The 14,388-nt window shown below is 42.7% G+C and overlaps 1 protein-coding gene across 1 annotated transcript; it reads left to right on the top strand.

Moving 5' to 3' along the window:
- The first annotated feature begins 7,141 nt into the window (after positions 1–7,141).
- LOC115166897 (RNA-binding protein MEX3B) lies at positions 7,142–11,625 on the top strand. The gene is made up of 2 exons (XM_029720806.1): positions 7,142–7,836; positions 8,747–11,625. The coding sequence occupies exons 1-2, from the start codon at positions 7,605–7,607 to the stop codon at positions 10,162–10,164; spliced, it is 1,650 nt and encodes a 549-aa protein (XP_029576666.1). The 5' UTR covers positions 7,142–7,604; the 3' UTR covers positions 10,165–11,625.
- The last annotated feature ends 2,763 nt before the right edge of the window (positions 11,626–14,388 follow it).

Here is a 14,388-nt window from a genome sequence, read left to right as displayed (position 1 = left end):
ACCGGCAAGGCAGAGACAGCAAGGGCGGTTCGTTGCTCCAGCCTTTCCGTTCACCTTCACACTCCTGGGCCAGACTATACTTAATCATAGGACCTACTGAAGAGATAAGTCTTCAGTAAAGATTTAAGGTTGAGACTGAGTCTGCGTCTCTCACATGGGTAGGCAGACCATTCCATAAAAATGGAGCTCTATAGGAGAAAGCCCTACCTCCAGGCGTTTGCTTAGAAATTCTAGGGACAATTAGGAGGCCTGCGTCTTGTGACCGTAGCGTACGTGTAGGTATGTACGGCAGGACCAAATCGGAAAGATAGGTAGGCGCAAGCCCATGTAATGCTTTGTAGGTTAGCAGTAAAACCTTGAAATCAGCCCTTGCCTTAACAGGAAGCCAGTGTAGGGAGGCTAGCACTGGAGTAATATGATCACATTTTTTGGTTCTAGTCAGGATTCTAGCAGCCGTATTTAGCACTAACTGAAGTTTGTTTAGTGCTTTATCCGGGTAGCCGGAAAGTAGAGCATTGCAGTAGTCCAGCCTAGAAGTAACAAAAGCATGGATTAATTTTTCTGCATCATTTTTGGGCAGAATGTTTCTGATTTTTGCAATGTTACGTAGATGGAAAAAAGCTGTCCTTGAAACAGTCTTGATATGTTCTTCAAAAGAGAGATCAGGGTCCAGAGTAACGCCGAGGTCCTTCACAGTTTTATTTGAGACAACTGTACAACCATCCAGATTAATTGTCAGATTCAACAGAAGATCTCTTTGTTTCTTGGGACCTAGAACAAGCATCTCTGTTTTGTCCGAGTTTAAAAGTAGAAAGTTTGCAGCCATCCACTTCCTTATGTCTGAAACACAGGCTTCTAGCGAGGGCAATTTTGGGGCTTCACCATGTTTCATTGAAATGTACAGCTGTGTGTCGTCCGCATAGCAGTGAAATTTAACATTATGTTTTCGAATGACATCCCCAAGAGGTAAAATATATAGTGAAAACAATAGTGGTCCTAAAACGGAACCTTGAGGAACACCGAAATTTACAATTGATTTGTCAGAGGACAAACCATTCACAGAGACAAACTGATATCTTTCCGACAGATAAGATCTAAACCAGGCCAGAACTTGTCCATGTAGACCAATTTGGGTTTCCAATCTCTCCAAAAGAATGTGGTGATCGATGGTATCAAAAGCGGCACTAAGATCTAGGAGCACGAGGACAGATGCAGAGCCTCGGTCTGACGTCATTAAAAGGTCATTTACCACCTTCACAAGTGCAGTCTCAGTGCTATGATGGGGTCTAAAACCAGACTGAAGCGTTTCGTATACATTGTTTGTCTTCAGGAAGGCAGTGAGTTGCTGTACAACAGCTTTTTCAAAAAAAATTCAGAGGAATGGAAGATTCGATATAGGCCGATAGTTTTTTATAATTTCTGGGTCAAGATTCGGCTTTTTCAAGAGAGGCTTTATTACTGCCACTTTTAGTTAGCTTGGTACACATCCGGTGGATAGAGAGCCGTTTATTATGTTCAACATAGGAGTGCCAAGCACAGGAAGCAGCTCTTTCAGTAGTTTAGTTGGAATAGGGTCCAGTATGCAGCTTGAGGGTTTGGAGGCCATGATTATTTTCATCATTGTGTCAAGAGATATAGTACTAAAACACTTTAGTATCTCCCTTGATCCTAGGTCCTGGCAGAGTTGTGCAGACTCAGGACAATGGAGCTTTGGAGGAATACCCAGATTTAAAGAGGAGTCCGTAATTTGCTTTCTAATGATCATGATCTTTTCCTCAAAGAAGTTCATAAATGTATTACTGCTGAAGTGAAAGCCATCCTCCATTTGCGAATGCCGCTTTTTAGTTAGCTTTGCGACAGTATCAAAAATTAATTTCGGATTGTTCTTATTTTCCTCAATTAAGTTGGAAAAATAGGATGATCGAGCAGCAGTGAGGGCTCTTCGATACTGCACGGTACTGTCTTTCCAAGCTAGTCGGAAGACTTCCAGTTTGGTGTGGCGCCATTTCCGTTCCAATTTTCTGGAAGCTTGCTTCAGAGCTCGTGTATTTTCTGTATACCAGGGAGCTAGTTTCTTATGACAGATGTTTTTAATTTTTAGGGGTGCAACTGCATCTAGGGTATTGCGCAAGGTTAAATTGAGTTCCTCGGTTAGGTGGTTAACTGATTTTTGTCCTCTGACGTCCTTGGGTAGGCAGAGGGAGTCTGGAAGGGCATCAAGGAATCTTTGGGTTGTCTGAGAATTTATAGCACGACTTTTAATGCTGCTTGGTTGGGGTCTGAGCAGATTATTTGTTGCAATTGTAAACGCAATAAAATGGTGGTCCGATAATCCAGGATTATGAGGAAAAACATTAAGATCCACAACATTTATTCCATGGGACAAAACTAGGTCCAGAGTATGACTGTGGCAGTGAGTAGGTCCAGAGACATGTTGGACAAAACCCACTGAGTCGATGATGGCTCCGAAAGCCTTTTGGAGTGGGTCTGTGGACTTTTCCATGTGAATGTTAAAGTCACCAAAAATTAGAATATTATCTGCTATGACTACAAGATCCAATAGGAATTCAGGGAACTCAGTAAGGAACACTACATATGGCCCAGGAGGCCTGTAAACAGTAGCTATAAAAAGTGAGTGAGTAGGCTGCATAGATTTCATGACTAGAAGCTCAAAAGACGAAAACGTCATTGTTTTTTTTTTTGTAAATTGAAATTTGCTATCGTAAATGTTAGCAACAACTCCGCCTTTGCCGGATGCACGGGGGGTATGGTCACTAGTGTAACCAGGGGGTGAGGCCTCATTTAACACAGTAAATTCATCAGGCTTAAGCCATGTTTCAGTCAGGCCAATCACATCAAGATTATGATCAGTGATTAGTTCATTGACTATACCTGCCTTGGAAGTGAGGGATCTAACATTAAGTAACCCAATTTTGAGATGTGAAGTATCACAATCTCTTTCAATAATGGCAGGAATGGAGGAGGTCTTTATACTAGTGAGATTACTAAAGCGAACACTGCCATTTTTAATTTTGCCCAACCTAGATCGAGGCACAGACACGGTCTCAATGGGGAAAGCTGAGCTGACTACGCTGACTGTGCTAGTGGCAGACTCCACTAAGCTAGCAGGCTGGCTAACAGCCTGCTGCCTGGCCTGCACCCTATTTCATTGTGGAGCTAGAGGAGTTAGAGCCCTGTCTATGTTCGTAGATAAGATGAGAGCACCCCTCCAGCTAGGATGGAGTCCGTCACTCCTCAGCAGGCCAGGCTTGGTCCTGTTTGTGGGTGAGTCCCAGATAGAGGGCCAGTTATCTACAAATTCTATCTTTTGGGAGGGGCAGAACACAGTTTTCAACCAGCGATTGAGTTGTGAGACTCTGCTGTAGAGCTCATCACTCCCCCTAACTGGGAGGGGGCCAGAGACAATTAATCGATGCCGACACATCTTTCTAGCTGATTTACACGCTGAAGCTATGTTGCGCTTGGTGACCTCTGACTGTTTCATCCTAACATCGTTGGTGCCGACGTGGATAACAATATCTCTATACTCTCTACACTCACCAGTTTTAGCTTTAGCCAGCACCGTCTTTAGATTAGCCTTAACGTCGGTAGCCCTGCCCCCTGGTAAACAGTGTATGATCGCTGGATGATTCGTTTTAAGTCTAATACTGCGAGTAATGGAGTCGCCAATGACTAGGGTTTTCAATTTGTCAGAGCTAATGGTGGGAGCCGTCGGCGTCTCAGACCCCACAACCCAATTGAGATGGTTTGGGATGAGTTGGACCGCAGAGTGAAGGAAAAGCAGCCAACAAGTGCTCAGCTTATGTGGGAACTCCTTCAAGACTGTTGGAAAAGCATTCCAGGTTACTACCTCATGAAGCTGGTTGAGAGAATGCAAAGCTGTCATCAAGGCAAAGAATCTTAAGTATAAAATATATTTTGATTTGTTTAACACTTTTTTGGCTATTACATGATTCCATATGTGTTATTTCATAGTTTTGATGTCTTCACTATTATTCTACAATGTAGAAAATAGTTAAAATAAAGAAAAATGAGTGGTGTGTCCAAACTTTTGACTGGTACTGCATATCTTAAAAGGTAACATCAAGCTACAGAGCCTATATACTATGGGTGGAAAATGAATCATGCCACATTTGGCAAAGACCAGATGTAATTACTTTTACCCTGTATATGGTCTGACTTATATTTTTTTGTGAAGCATTTGTGTCGTACTTATGAAGACATTAGGAATGCTATGTAAGCCTTTACACATTTTTATTTGTTTAAAGTGCGACCCGTTCTGAGTCATTATTATGTGAAGACGTTTAAGTTGGCCTTGGAAATGGTACATTGTCGCTACCCCAGTTTATAATGCTGCCGTATTCATGATGAGGGGTATAGGTGTTTGGTGAAGTTGCCCTAGACGCTGATCCTGGGTCAGGTTTGCATTTCCCCCACTAATGGTTGAGGTTACCTGAAACTGATCCTAGATCGGTTTCACCTAACCTAGGGGACTAGAGGTGAATGGGTCGACTACTACTTTGTTTACCTAACAAACTGACATCCATGGGTAGTTTGATCCTGGGGACATACACCACATGGTGTTGTGGTAAAACAGGTTTTCTTAGTGGTAAAATATGCAGTGTGAAGTATATAAGAAACACAATGAACCACTTAGCCGCCATGTAGGCTGAACAGAACACTAAAGCTCTCATCACTTTTTATCATCATGTTAATGAAGAAGCACCTTTAATTGGAATCATATTTCCCTCTTGACTGAATATCCAGTTTGTTCTTTATTCCCACCTTGATTGGATTGTGGTGGCAGCAAAATACCTTTTCTTTATCATTAAAATACTCAGATCAGCCCATAGACCTATACTCATACAATTATAATCTATTTATATGTCTATATTATTCCAGACCGTGAATGGAGCAGGTGAAAGGACAATATATAATGTGTTGTAACAAACCAAATCCTATATAACTAAATTATTATTAATATACAGTAGTATGGGACTTGTGATTTCTGCCAGGTGGAAAAAGCTATTATTTTAATGTAATTTTATATTCCTGTAACAATAGCTATTTCTGCCAGGTGGAAAAAGCTATTATTTTCATTTAGTTTTACATTCCATACAATACATGCACTGTCCTTTCCATATCTTCAATTGGGTCAGATATCACGCACCGCGCGTCTATAATGAAATTCCAGATGTTTTAAAGCCAGCATTCAAACCCCCTAATACAAGACAATGTGACAATGCAACAACAAAAAAGAGAGAGGGGGTTGGAGGGAGGGGGTTTCCAATAACAAGAGGTTCCCATCCCGCGTTCTCAGTTTCGGAGCCGTTGATTTTAGCATAGCAATTGTGAGCGCAGAGTGAGGTGACAAAGGCGAGTGTTTCTCGTCTCAATGGCTCTGAATTGGTTTGAAATTTCCTTTGTTTTGAAAGAAGCGGCTCCCCCGCTGTCCCCCCTCCCCGCGGGGTCCTTGCCTGGCCAGAAAGGGCACGTTGGTCGCTGGATGCAGAAAGACCTCTCACCCGCCCCTCCTCCCCTCCCAGCTCCCCACCATGCGGCTAACGTTTACATAATGCCCCGCAATAAACTGAAATATGCAAACTGACAATAGCTATTGTCAATAGGACTGTATTGTTGGATGATATAGGACCTGTAGAAAAAAAATATATGTGAATCTGTTGTGTTCTGTCTCATTGCATAATGTTTTATGGGGGAAATTATATTCTAGAATCGAAATAACACTGCGCCTTGAATTTGGGGACCTTAATCAGTAGTTTAGCTACGTTACATTTTAGTAATTTAGCAGACGCTCTTATCCAGAGCAATTATGGTTAAATTAAGGGCACATTGACAGATCTTTCACCTATTCAGCACGAACCAGCGACCTTTCGGATGCTTGCCCAACACTTAACCGCTAGGCTACCTGCGCCTTTATGAATGTTTAGGCTATTACCATCTTAACTGAATCATTCAAACAATAAACACTGTTAATAGCCGTTTACTAGACCTGATATAGCCTATAGCCTACATCACGTATTATATATAGTAGGGTATCCTAGCACTAAGCTTTAATATCTGGGCCAGTAGATCTAATTATGTTTTGGGTTTTCCCCTAGGTTAGGACGCGGAGTGGCAACTCTCTCTGTCGCTGCGCTCTTCACTGGTGTAAACATCCTCAGAAATGAGTGGTGTTTGAACGCAACAATTAATTACCTGCAAGCTGTTGGTTTCAAGTCCCAAGCAAATAGGCAGAGGGACACTGATGTCACCGAGGCAAATGCCTGTCACGATGAGCGTGCCAATTCAGTGCGAGGATGTTTCGAAAATCCTTCTACAGCTACAGTTATTGTTAATGATCATTAAATACATGTGTCATGATAGGCTTCAATGCCAAGAGCAGGCCGACATTTGCAGAGAGAGGAGAGAGAGGGGAGGGAGGGAGAGAGGGGTCTTGCCAGAGAAAAACCAAACAAAAAGCTAATGTCTGGGCATGCCCTGCAACACACATGTTTTTATTAATTGATTTAAAAAGCTTATCATTTGACATATGACAGTAATATAATGTCTGGGTGTTGGCTTCATAGCATTGAACACTTATAAGTAAACCATTTACATGTTTTATGTTTTATATACAATTACGCGCTATGTTTTTTTTAAGGATACTGTCAACTGTTAAGAACTGCTCTCATTTTGACGCATAGACCTATGTGTAAGTTGGGTAGTTTGCATATTTATTTTAAAAATAACAAAGCGACGCATGCAATGAGCCGACAAAGCGTTTTTGATTGACAATGCGCTATTTGACAGACAAAGAAAAGCCACATGGGGTTATAATAACCGCATGACCTCATTTATTTACATGCGCTTGTAATAAACATGCGCGCGCTGAGGAAGAGACCAGTATTTATTACACAGTAGGCATAAACAACAAAGCTCCTCATGAGGAAGTGGGAATATAAACGTATTTCTTTTCTTATCAAAAAAGACTGCGTTTTGATGTAGGGAGACAACAAAGGAGGGGAGCATAGGCTATTTCTTTCAGGGACTGGGGAAGCGCTTCTGTGACCTCCCATTCCACTGCGCCTGTCCAATCGGTTCCGGCTATGCAAATTCACCAAGCAGCGCCGCACCGACCCTGCCCTGGTGGGTGACGTCATTCGCACATATCCCCCAGTAGTGCTGTCTGGCTCTGCAGCAAGTCAGACAGAAACAGAAAAGAGCTGAGTGTGTGAGTCCAGTTGGGAGGGGCTCTGTAAAGGAATATTACCACCGCCGGCGTTCCAGCAAAGCCAACCTACAACTCTGGAATAGGCATTTCTGTGCCCTTCTCAAGGCACATTTCAGGAGTCTGGCTCATCAACAACAAAATAGGTCCCTTTCTGGTAGGGCGGATTGCTTGCACTGATTTTGTAACTGCGAGAGGAGAAAGAGAAAGAAAAAGAAAAAAGCGCACTGATTTGCACCATTGGCTTGAAACCGGTCGGGTGCCCCATTTTCCCATCATCACTCCTTTTCCTACCCAGCTTCCGTGTTTTCCCTCTTTGTCTGCGCTCACTGCTCCAGACTGCAAAAACGCAAAGATGCCTAGCTCACTGTTCGCCGAGATGGAGAGGAATGGGAGCAACCAGGAGAACGCCCTGGACGACCAGAGAGCCCTGCAGTTAGCTCTGGACCAGCTCTCCTTGCTCGGCTTGGACAACGACGAGAACGGGCTATATGACAACGAGTCTAGCCGGAAAAAGAGTGTCAATATGACCGAATGTGTCCCTGTGCCTAGTTCGGAGCATGTAGCTGAAATCGTCGGCAGACAAGGTGAGTAGGTTACTGTATTTGCTTTACATTTTCGCTGTTTCTTTGTTAGGATACAATCTTGCAGCTTTAGCCAGCAGCTGGCCAGAGTCAATGTTACACTGACTGACTGTAGGTTAGTATAGTCTGGGCGTTAGTTTGCTGTTACACATACATGCAGAATATGGCTTTCCACCTCCCTTCCACTGCAAGATGTCAGTTGTTATCCTCGGCAAAACAAAGGCAAGTGAAGGAATAGTTTGGCTGCTACCGTAGCGCTCATACATATAGACAGGCAGCGCTCTGACAGACTGTTATATTACCACAAGGGATTCACTCCCTTTGTCATGTTATAACACTTGTCCCAGATAGGCTTCTGCCTCAGCCCACGACGCCAGGGATTTTTCATTCCTCGGCTGCTTTCCTCTACTGTTTCCCATTTTCTTTCAATTATAAAATAGTTACACCTGGAGGCGGTTGGAATATAACTTTATGCAGTTATGCCCGGAAATTGAATCAACCAAGTAGAATTATCCGTGTTCGTATAATCCCAAAATACATTTTAATTAAATAAAATGTATCTTGACAGTTAGTGGATGTTTCCTTTGCATTTCTCCTATCATATGTTGCTGTGCTAAGGGGAAATCATGGATTCTGCACGCATCCCCCCACCCCTTTACTTGTGCTATTTTTGACCTCATCTGGCATATGGACATGATAGTCGTAGAGCATGTGGTTTGAATTTATCCCGGATAAGATAGGGTGAATTGTTTTTCTAGCCTTTCTGAAATAGCTGAGAATAAAAACACAAAATCACACATCCCAGCTGTTTCGAGCAGCACATAGACCACATTTCCACCCCAGTCACATGATGTTTTTTGTCCCTCAACATTTTGACATGCACTTACTGTCACCTTTTCCTGTGTAACCACAGGATGCAAAATCAAAGCGCTACGAGCCAAGACCAACACCTACATCAAGACACCCGTGCGTGGCGAGGAGCCGGTGTTCGTGGTGACCGGGAGGAGGGAGGACGTCGCTATGGCCAGGAGAGAGATCATCTCTGCGGCTGAGCACTTCTCCATGATCCGGGCCTCCCGGAACAAGAACACAAGCATCAACGGGACGACGGGAGGTGGTACCCCGGCCCCTGGACCCCCCAACCTACCGGGCCAGACCACCATCCAAGTCCGGGTTCCTTACAGGGTGGTTGGGCTGGTCGTGGGTCCCAAGGGGGCCACCATCAAGCGCATCCAGCAGACAACCCACACCTACATCGTGACTCCCAGCAGGGACAAGGAGCCCGTGTTCGAGGTGACGGGCATGCCTGAGAACGTGGACCGTGCTCGGGAGGAGATCGAGGCCCACATCACCATGCGGACTGGTGGCCTCATTGAGCTCCAGGACGAGAACGACTTCCATGCCAATGGCACGGACGTCGGGTTTGACATCCATGGCCACCCCACCCTATGGTCCAAGCCCAGTAACCCGCAGAGCGCTGCCTCCACGTCGGGACGCAAACCTTTCTCCAACTACCGCAACGACTCATCATCCTCCCTGGGCAGCGCGTCCACAGACTCCTACTTCGGCACCAACAGCGGCTCGCGCATGGCGGACTACAGCCCCCCCTCCCCGGCGCTCAGCTACACCGCCAGCAACGGTAACAACAACAACAACCTGAACATCAACACCAACGGGAATGGCTTTGTCTATGGTGGCGACGTCATCTCGCCCGACTGCACTGACATGACCTTCAGCGACACCTCGCCTGGGTTCAACCCCACGCCGGCCCCGCCTGGCCTCCTCTGGTCCCAGTACGAGCGGGGGATGACTCCCTCCTCCTCATCCTCCAGCTCCCCTACCTCCACCTCCTCTGCCATCTACCCATCAGCTAATGCTTCCACGAACGCCAACGGGATGGCGACGAGCCAGAGTAGGATGAACGGCGGCTGTACCCCCCAGCCCCGCTTGTCCCCACCCCTCCAAAACAACCACGCCGGTGGACCCACTGATCACCCCCTGGCCCGGAGAGTCCGCAGCGACCCAGGAGGAGGCCCCCGGTGCTTCCACGGGTACCCCAGCTCCAACGCCATGGCCTCTCTGCCCGGGCCCCACCTCCCCGGGGTGCCCTGCGACTCCTCAGCCTCCTCTTCATCCTCTTCCTCCTCCACCAGCCGAAAGGGCAGCCGCGACTGCTCCTTGTGCTTTGAGAGCGAAGTAATTGCAGCTCTGGTGCCCTGTGGCCACAACCTCTTCTGTATGGAGTGTGCCAACCGCATCTGCCAGAGGAGTGAGCCCAAATGCCCCGTGTGCCACACAGGGGTCACTCAGGCCATACGTATATTTTCATAAGACGTTGTCTCTATGACTCTCTGACTATGATGTTATTACCAAGATGAACATTGATTACCAAGATGACCAAGTCTTTCTTGACTGACAATTTTACCACGATGACTGGGTCTTGACTACGATAGCAACAACCACAACTAAAACAAGACTCTTGTTCTGTTTGAAAGGATCCTATACCGTATTGTATGGGGATATATGTTTGTGTATATACATATGTATGTATAGGCTTATGTATAAGCTGCAGTATCCAAAAAAGGGATAGACAACCCTCATCAGGGCTCTGTCGGAATAGTTTATAACATACTGTAGCTTGAGGGAGAAAGATATTTTCAACATCTACAAATGCATGTTTAAAATACTCCAGCATAGTAATCAGTAGTCATAGTAATGAATTGTACACAACATTTATGAAGTTAGGAGAAAGGCAGAAAGGTCTTGGACTGAGGTACTTAAGAGTTGTTTGGTCAGACTGTTAGCAGAGAAAAGCCTTCCAGTTTCACTGATCGAATGTAAGAGGGAGACACGTTTGTCAGGACATCGACGTCTTAAGTTCTTGTAAGGTGAAGATACTGCAGTTTAAGGTCAGCCAACCATGTGAGGGAGTACAACAACATATCCTGCTTATATATGTATAGAATGGGAAAATATTCCACGTCGATGAAAAGTTGTAATATTAATTACGTTAATACAGATTGAAGTATGTTATTCTTTTTTGACTTGAAAGATTATATTTCGTATTGCAAAGATGTTTACAAATATTTTTTATTTAAGTTCAGTGAACTTTTTTTGTAGCTGGGTTCAAATATTGTTTATTTTTTAGTATGACCTTATGGCAATGATCACTGTATTATTTTAATATCACACAGACTGTGGGTGGAAATACAAGAGCCACAAGGATGTGTATTTACATTTGACAGTATTCTGTTGGGATGGAGTTTTTATAGGTTCAGCAAAAAATGTCTTTTAAATCGCTTCACCCAGCATATTTTCTATTCAGTAATATAAAGCATATTTTATTCTATATTATTACGAAATGTTGAAATGTATAAAACTTAGTAAGTCAAACAAAAAAGAACAAAAAAACGTTTATGCTTTCTAAAAATTTGTATGAATTAGATTCCAGTGGGACTTACAGACTTCTGTTGCACCACTATAGTTTTAATATTTCTATTTTAATACATTTGTTTACCACTTGTTTATGTATATGTAGGTGCTGTTACTTGAGTGTAAATGTACTTTATTGAGCAAAGTTTAAGAACAAAGTATATTTTATTTTATGATAAAGGGCCTTTAACCTCGCGTCAAATACTAATGTTATATTTGCAGAGACAAGATTTGAAAATGTATCGAGAGTTTTATTTTTCTGACAGTTCTACATGGTAAAGTAAAACTTAAGTAACGGTGCTACTTTGTTTAGAAAAATGATTTCTATATAAGTCCAATAAAAAAAGGGTACATTCATGAGTTGTCTGCTTCATGTCTTGTTTATATCATGGATTACTTGTCATTTAGATCTATGTTAATGTACTACTGTTCTGATGGTTCAGTTTGTTGGAGCATGGGGCTGGCAACACCAGCCGTATTCAGGAAGGTGAAATGTTTAGAGCATTGCAGACAGAAAAGTTACAAATAGAGCTGATTTGATGAACTTTATTATCTCACCATGGGTTAAAATTCATTTGATAATTTGCTTAATAAGGAGGCAGGACATAACACACAGTACAAACATAGTGAAATACTGATCCATAATAACAGTGAACCTGATTGCAAACTCTCTACCTTACAGATATCTATCTGAACGTTCTATAACACTACAGTACATCCTCCTGAACAGGCCCCAGTGTTCAATCAATGTCTGCATGGGTCTCACACTGAACACACACACAGATACCTTAAGTCACTTTGCGTAAAGGCATTTGCTATGCTAATGACCATATTGTTTAGCTGAAACAGACTGTACAAAGCTACACTGAGAAAGGGAAGGGTCCTCCACACTGTTTCAGTTGAATGGTTTTCTGCACATTTGACCCCTCTCTCTTCCCTAATGAAGTCAGCCAGAGTGTTGGAGGGACCAACATTATTAGCTTTGGCCTAATTATTTCTCTTGAAGGCAGAGTGAAAGAGAGAGAGAGGAGGCATAAAGAGAGCAGGCAGAGAGAGCAAGAAGAGGGAGAGAGGAGGAAGACAGGAGAGAGAGGGCTGAGTGCGCTGCTCTGTAGCTAATTAGAAATCTTACTGTACTGTATGTGACCTATTCTGGTACAAATTAAGTTGCTAATAGATCACCATCTATGGCCCCTTCTAGGTCTCCTTTGTCAAACACGTCAGTCTTTAAGCTAATTTTAGTTTGTGAAGTATTTTCTTTGATTATAGAAAACATGTTTGTACCCATCATTGAGTATAAGGGTGTATAACATAGGAGTATGTTTTGTATAGGTAAACCTGTATAACATAAGAGTATGTTCATATAGGTAGACCAGTATAACATAAGAGTATGTTCGTATTGGTAGATCAGTATAACATAAGAGTATGTTCGTATTGGTAGATCAGTATAACATAAGAGTATGTTCGTATGGGTAAACCTGTATAACATAAGAGTATGTTTTGTATAGGTAGATCAGTATAACATAAGAGTATGTTCGTATAGGTAGACCAGTATAACATAAGAGTATGTTCATATAGGTAGACCAGTATAACATAAGAGTATGTTCGTATTGGTAGATCAGTATAACATAAGAGTATGTTCGTATAGGTAAACCTGTATAACATAAGAGTATGTTCATATAAGTAGACCAGTATAACATAAGAGTATGTTCATATAGGTAGACCAGTATAACATAAGAGTATGTTTTGTATAGGTAGACCAGTATAATATATGAGTATGTTTTGTATAGGCAGACCAGTATAACATAAGAGTATGTTTGTATAGGTAGACCAGTATAACATAAGAGTATGTTCATATAGGTAGATCAGTATAACATAAGAGTATGTTTTGTATAGGTAGACCAGTATAACATAAGAGTATGTTCATATAGGTAGACCAGTATAACATAAGAGTATGTTCATATAGGTAGATCAGTATAACATAAGAGTATGTTTTGTATAGGTAGACCAGTATAACATAAGAGTATGTTCATATAGGTAGATCAGTATAACATAAGAGTATGTTTTGTATAGGTAGACCAGTATAACGTAAGAGTATGTTCATATAGGTAGATCAGTATAACATAAGAGTATGTTTTGTATAGGTAGACCAGTATAATATATGAGTATGTTTTGTATAGGTAGACCAGTATAACATAAGAGTATGTTCATATAGGTAGATCAGTATAACATAAGAGTATGTTTTGTATAGGTAGACCAGTATAATATATGAGTATGTTTTGTATAGGCAGACCAGTATAACATAAGAGTATGTTTCTATAGGTAGACCAGTATAACGTAAGAGTATGTTTCATATAGGTAAACCAGTATAACATAAGAGTATGTTTTGTACAGGCAGACCTGTGCTGTTGTTGACAATTCATTCAACAAGGCAAAGTGACTGGTGTGAGACTGCATGACATGAGAAAACTAGTATGAGACTGTTGAAAGGGCAAGAGAAGAAGTGAGACAGTGACACAGTACTTCTGTAGCAGTTTGCCCTCCCTCTTCATCCTTTTCCTGGTCCCGTATCATGTGTTCAGCTCTGGAGTGAAGTTTACCCCTAGACGCTGATCTTGGATCGCTTCTCTTCCTCCAATCCTAACCTTGACCAGTAATGGGAGAAATGCATAAGTGACCCAAAATTAGCGTTCAGGGGCAACTTCACCGAACTTCACCCTACAACCATGTGCTCATGTTGGAAAGACTGAAGTTGGAACACATGCTCGGCTGCTAGATACTACCACATCTAAGTGGAGCTAGCGAGAGAAACAGGGCTCTAATGATAAGTTTAAAATGGAAACATCCAAGCCCGGCCCGGCAGAAATTGGCCACGTAAACCATTCTATTAGGTAACAATTCCAAGCTCTGTCGAGAAAAGAGCTGACAAGTGTTTTATTCTCGAATGCAGAACACATGGGCAGGCACAGAGCAGTGCACAGACACAGTCGCTCTGGACGTTGACACGGTGGGGTTCTAACTGAACAAAAAGGTTCTGTCCCAAATGGCACCCTATTCCCTTTATAGCGCACTACTTTTGACCTGGGAACATAAGGCTCTGGTCAAAACTAGTACAGATATAGT

This window comes from Salmo trutta, chromosome 29 (genome assembly GCF_901001165.1).
Source record: "Salmo trutta chromosome 29, fSalTru1.1, whole genome shotgun sequence".
NCBI classification, from domain to species: domain Eukaryota; kingdom Metazoa; phylum Chordata; class Actinopteri; order Salmoniformes; family Salmonidae; genus Salmo; species Salmo trutta.
The sequence above is the reverse complement of the archived record's forward strand: the minus strand, read 5'-3'. Positions and strand labels throughout refer to the sequence as shown.

Excerpts from the sequence above, each read along its gene's own strand:
- LOC115166897 (XM_029720806.1), top strand. The coding sequence starts at position 7,605 with ATGCCTAGCTCACTGTTCGCCGAGATGGAGAGGAATGGGAGCAACCAG. Across the intron at positions 7,837-8,746 it reads TGAAATCGTCGGCAGACAAG|GATGCAAAATCAAAGCGCTA; the intron begins GTGAGTAGGTTA and ends GTGTAACCACAG.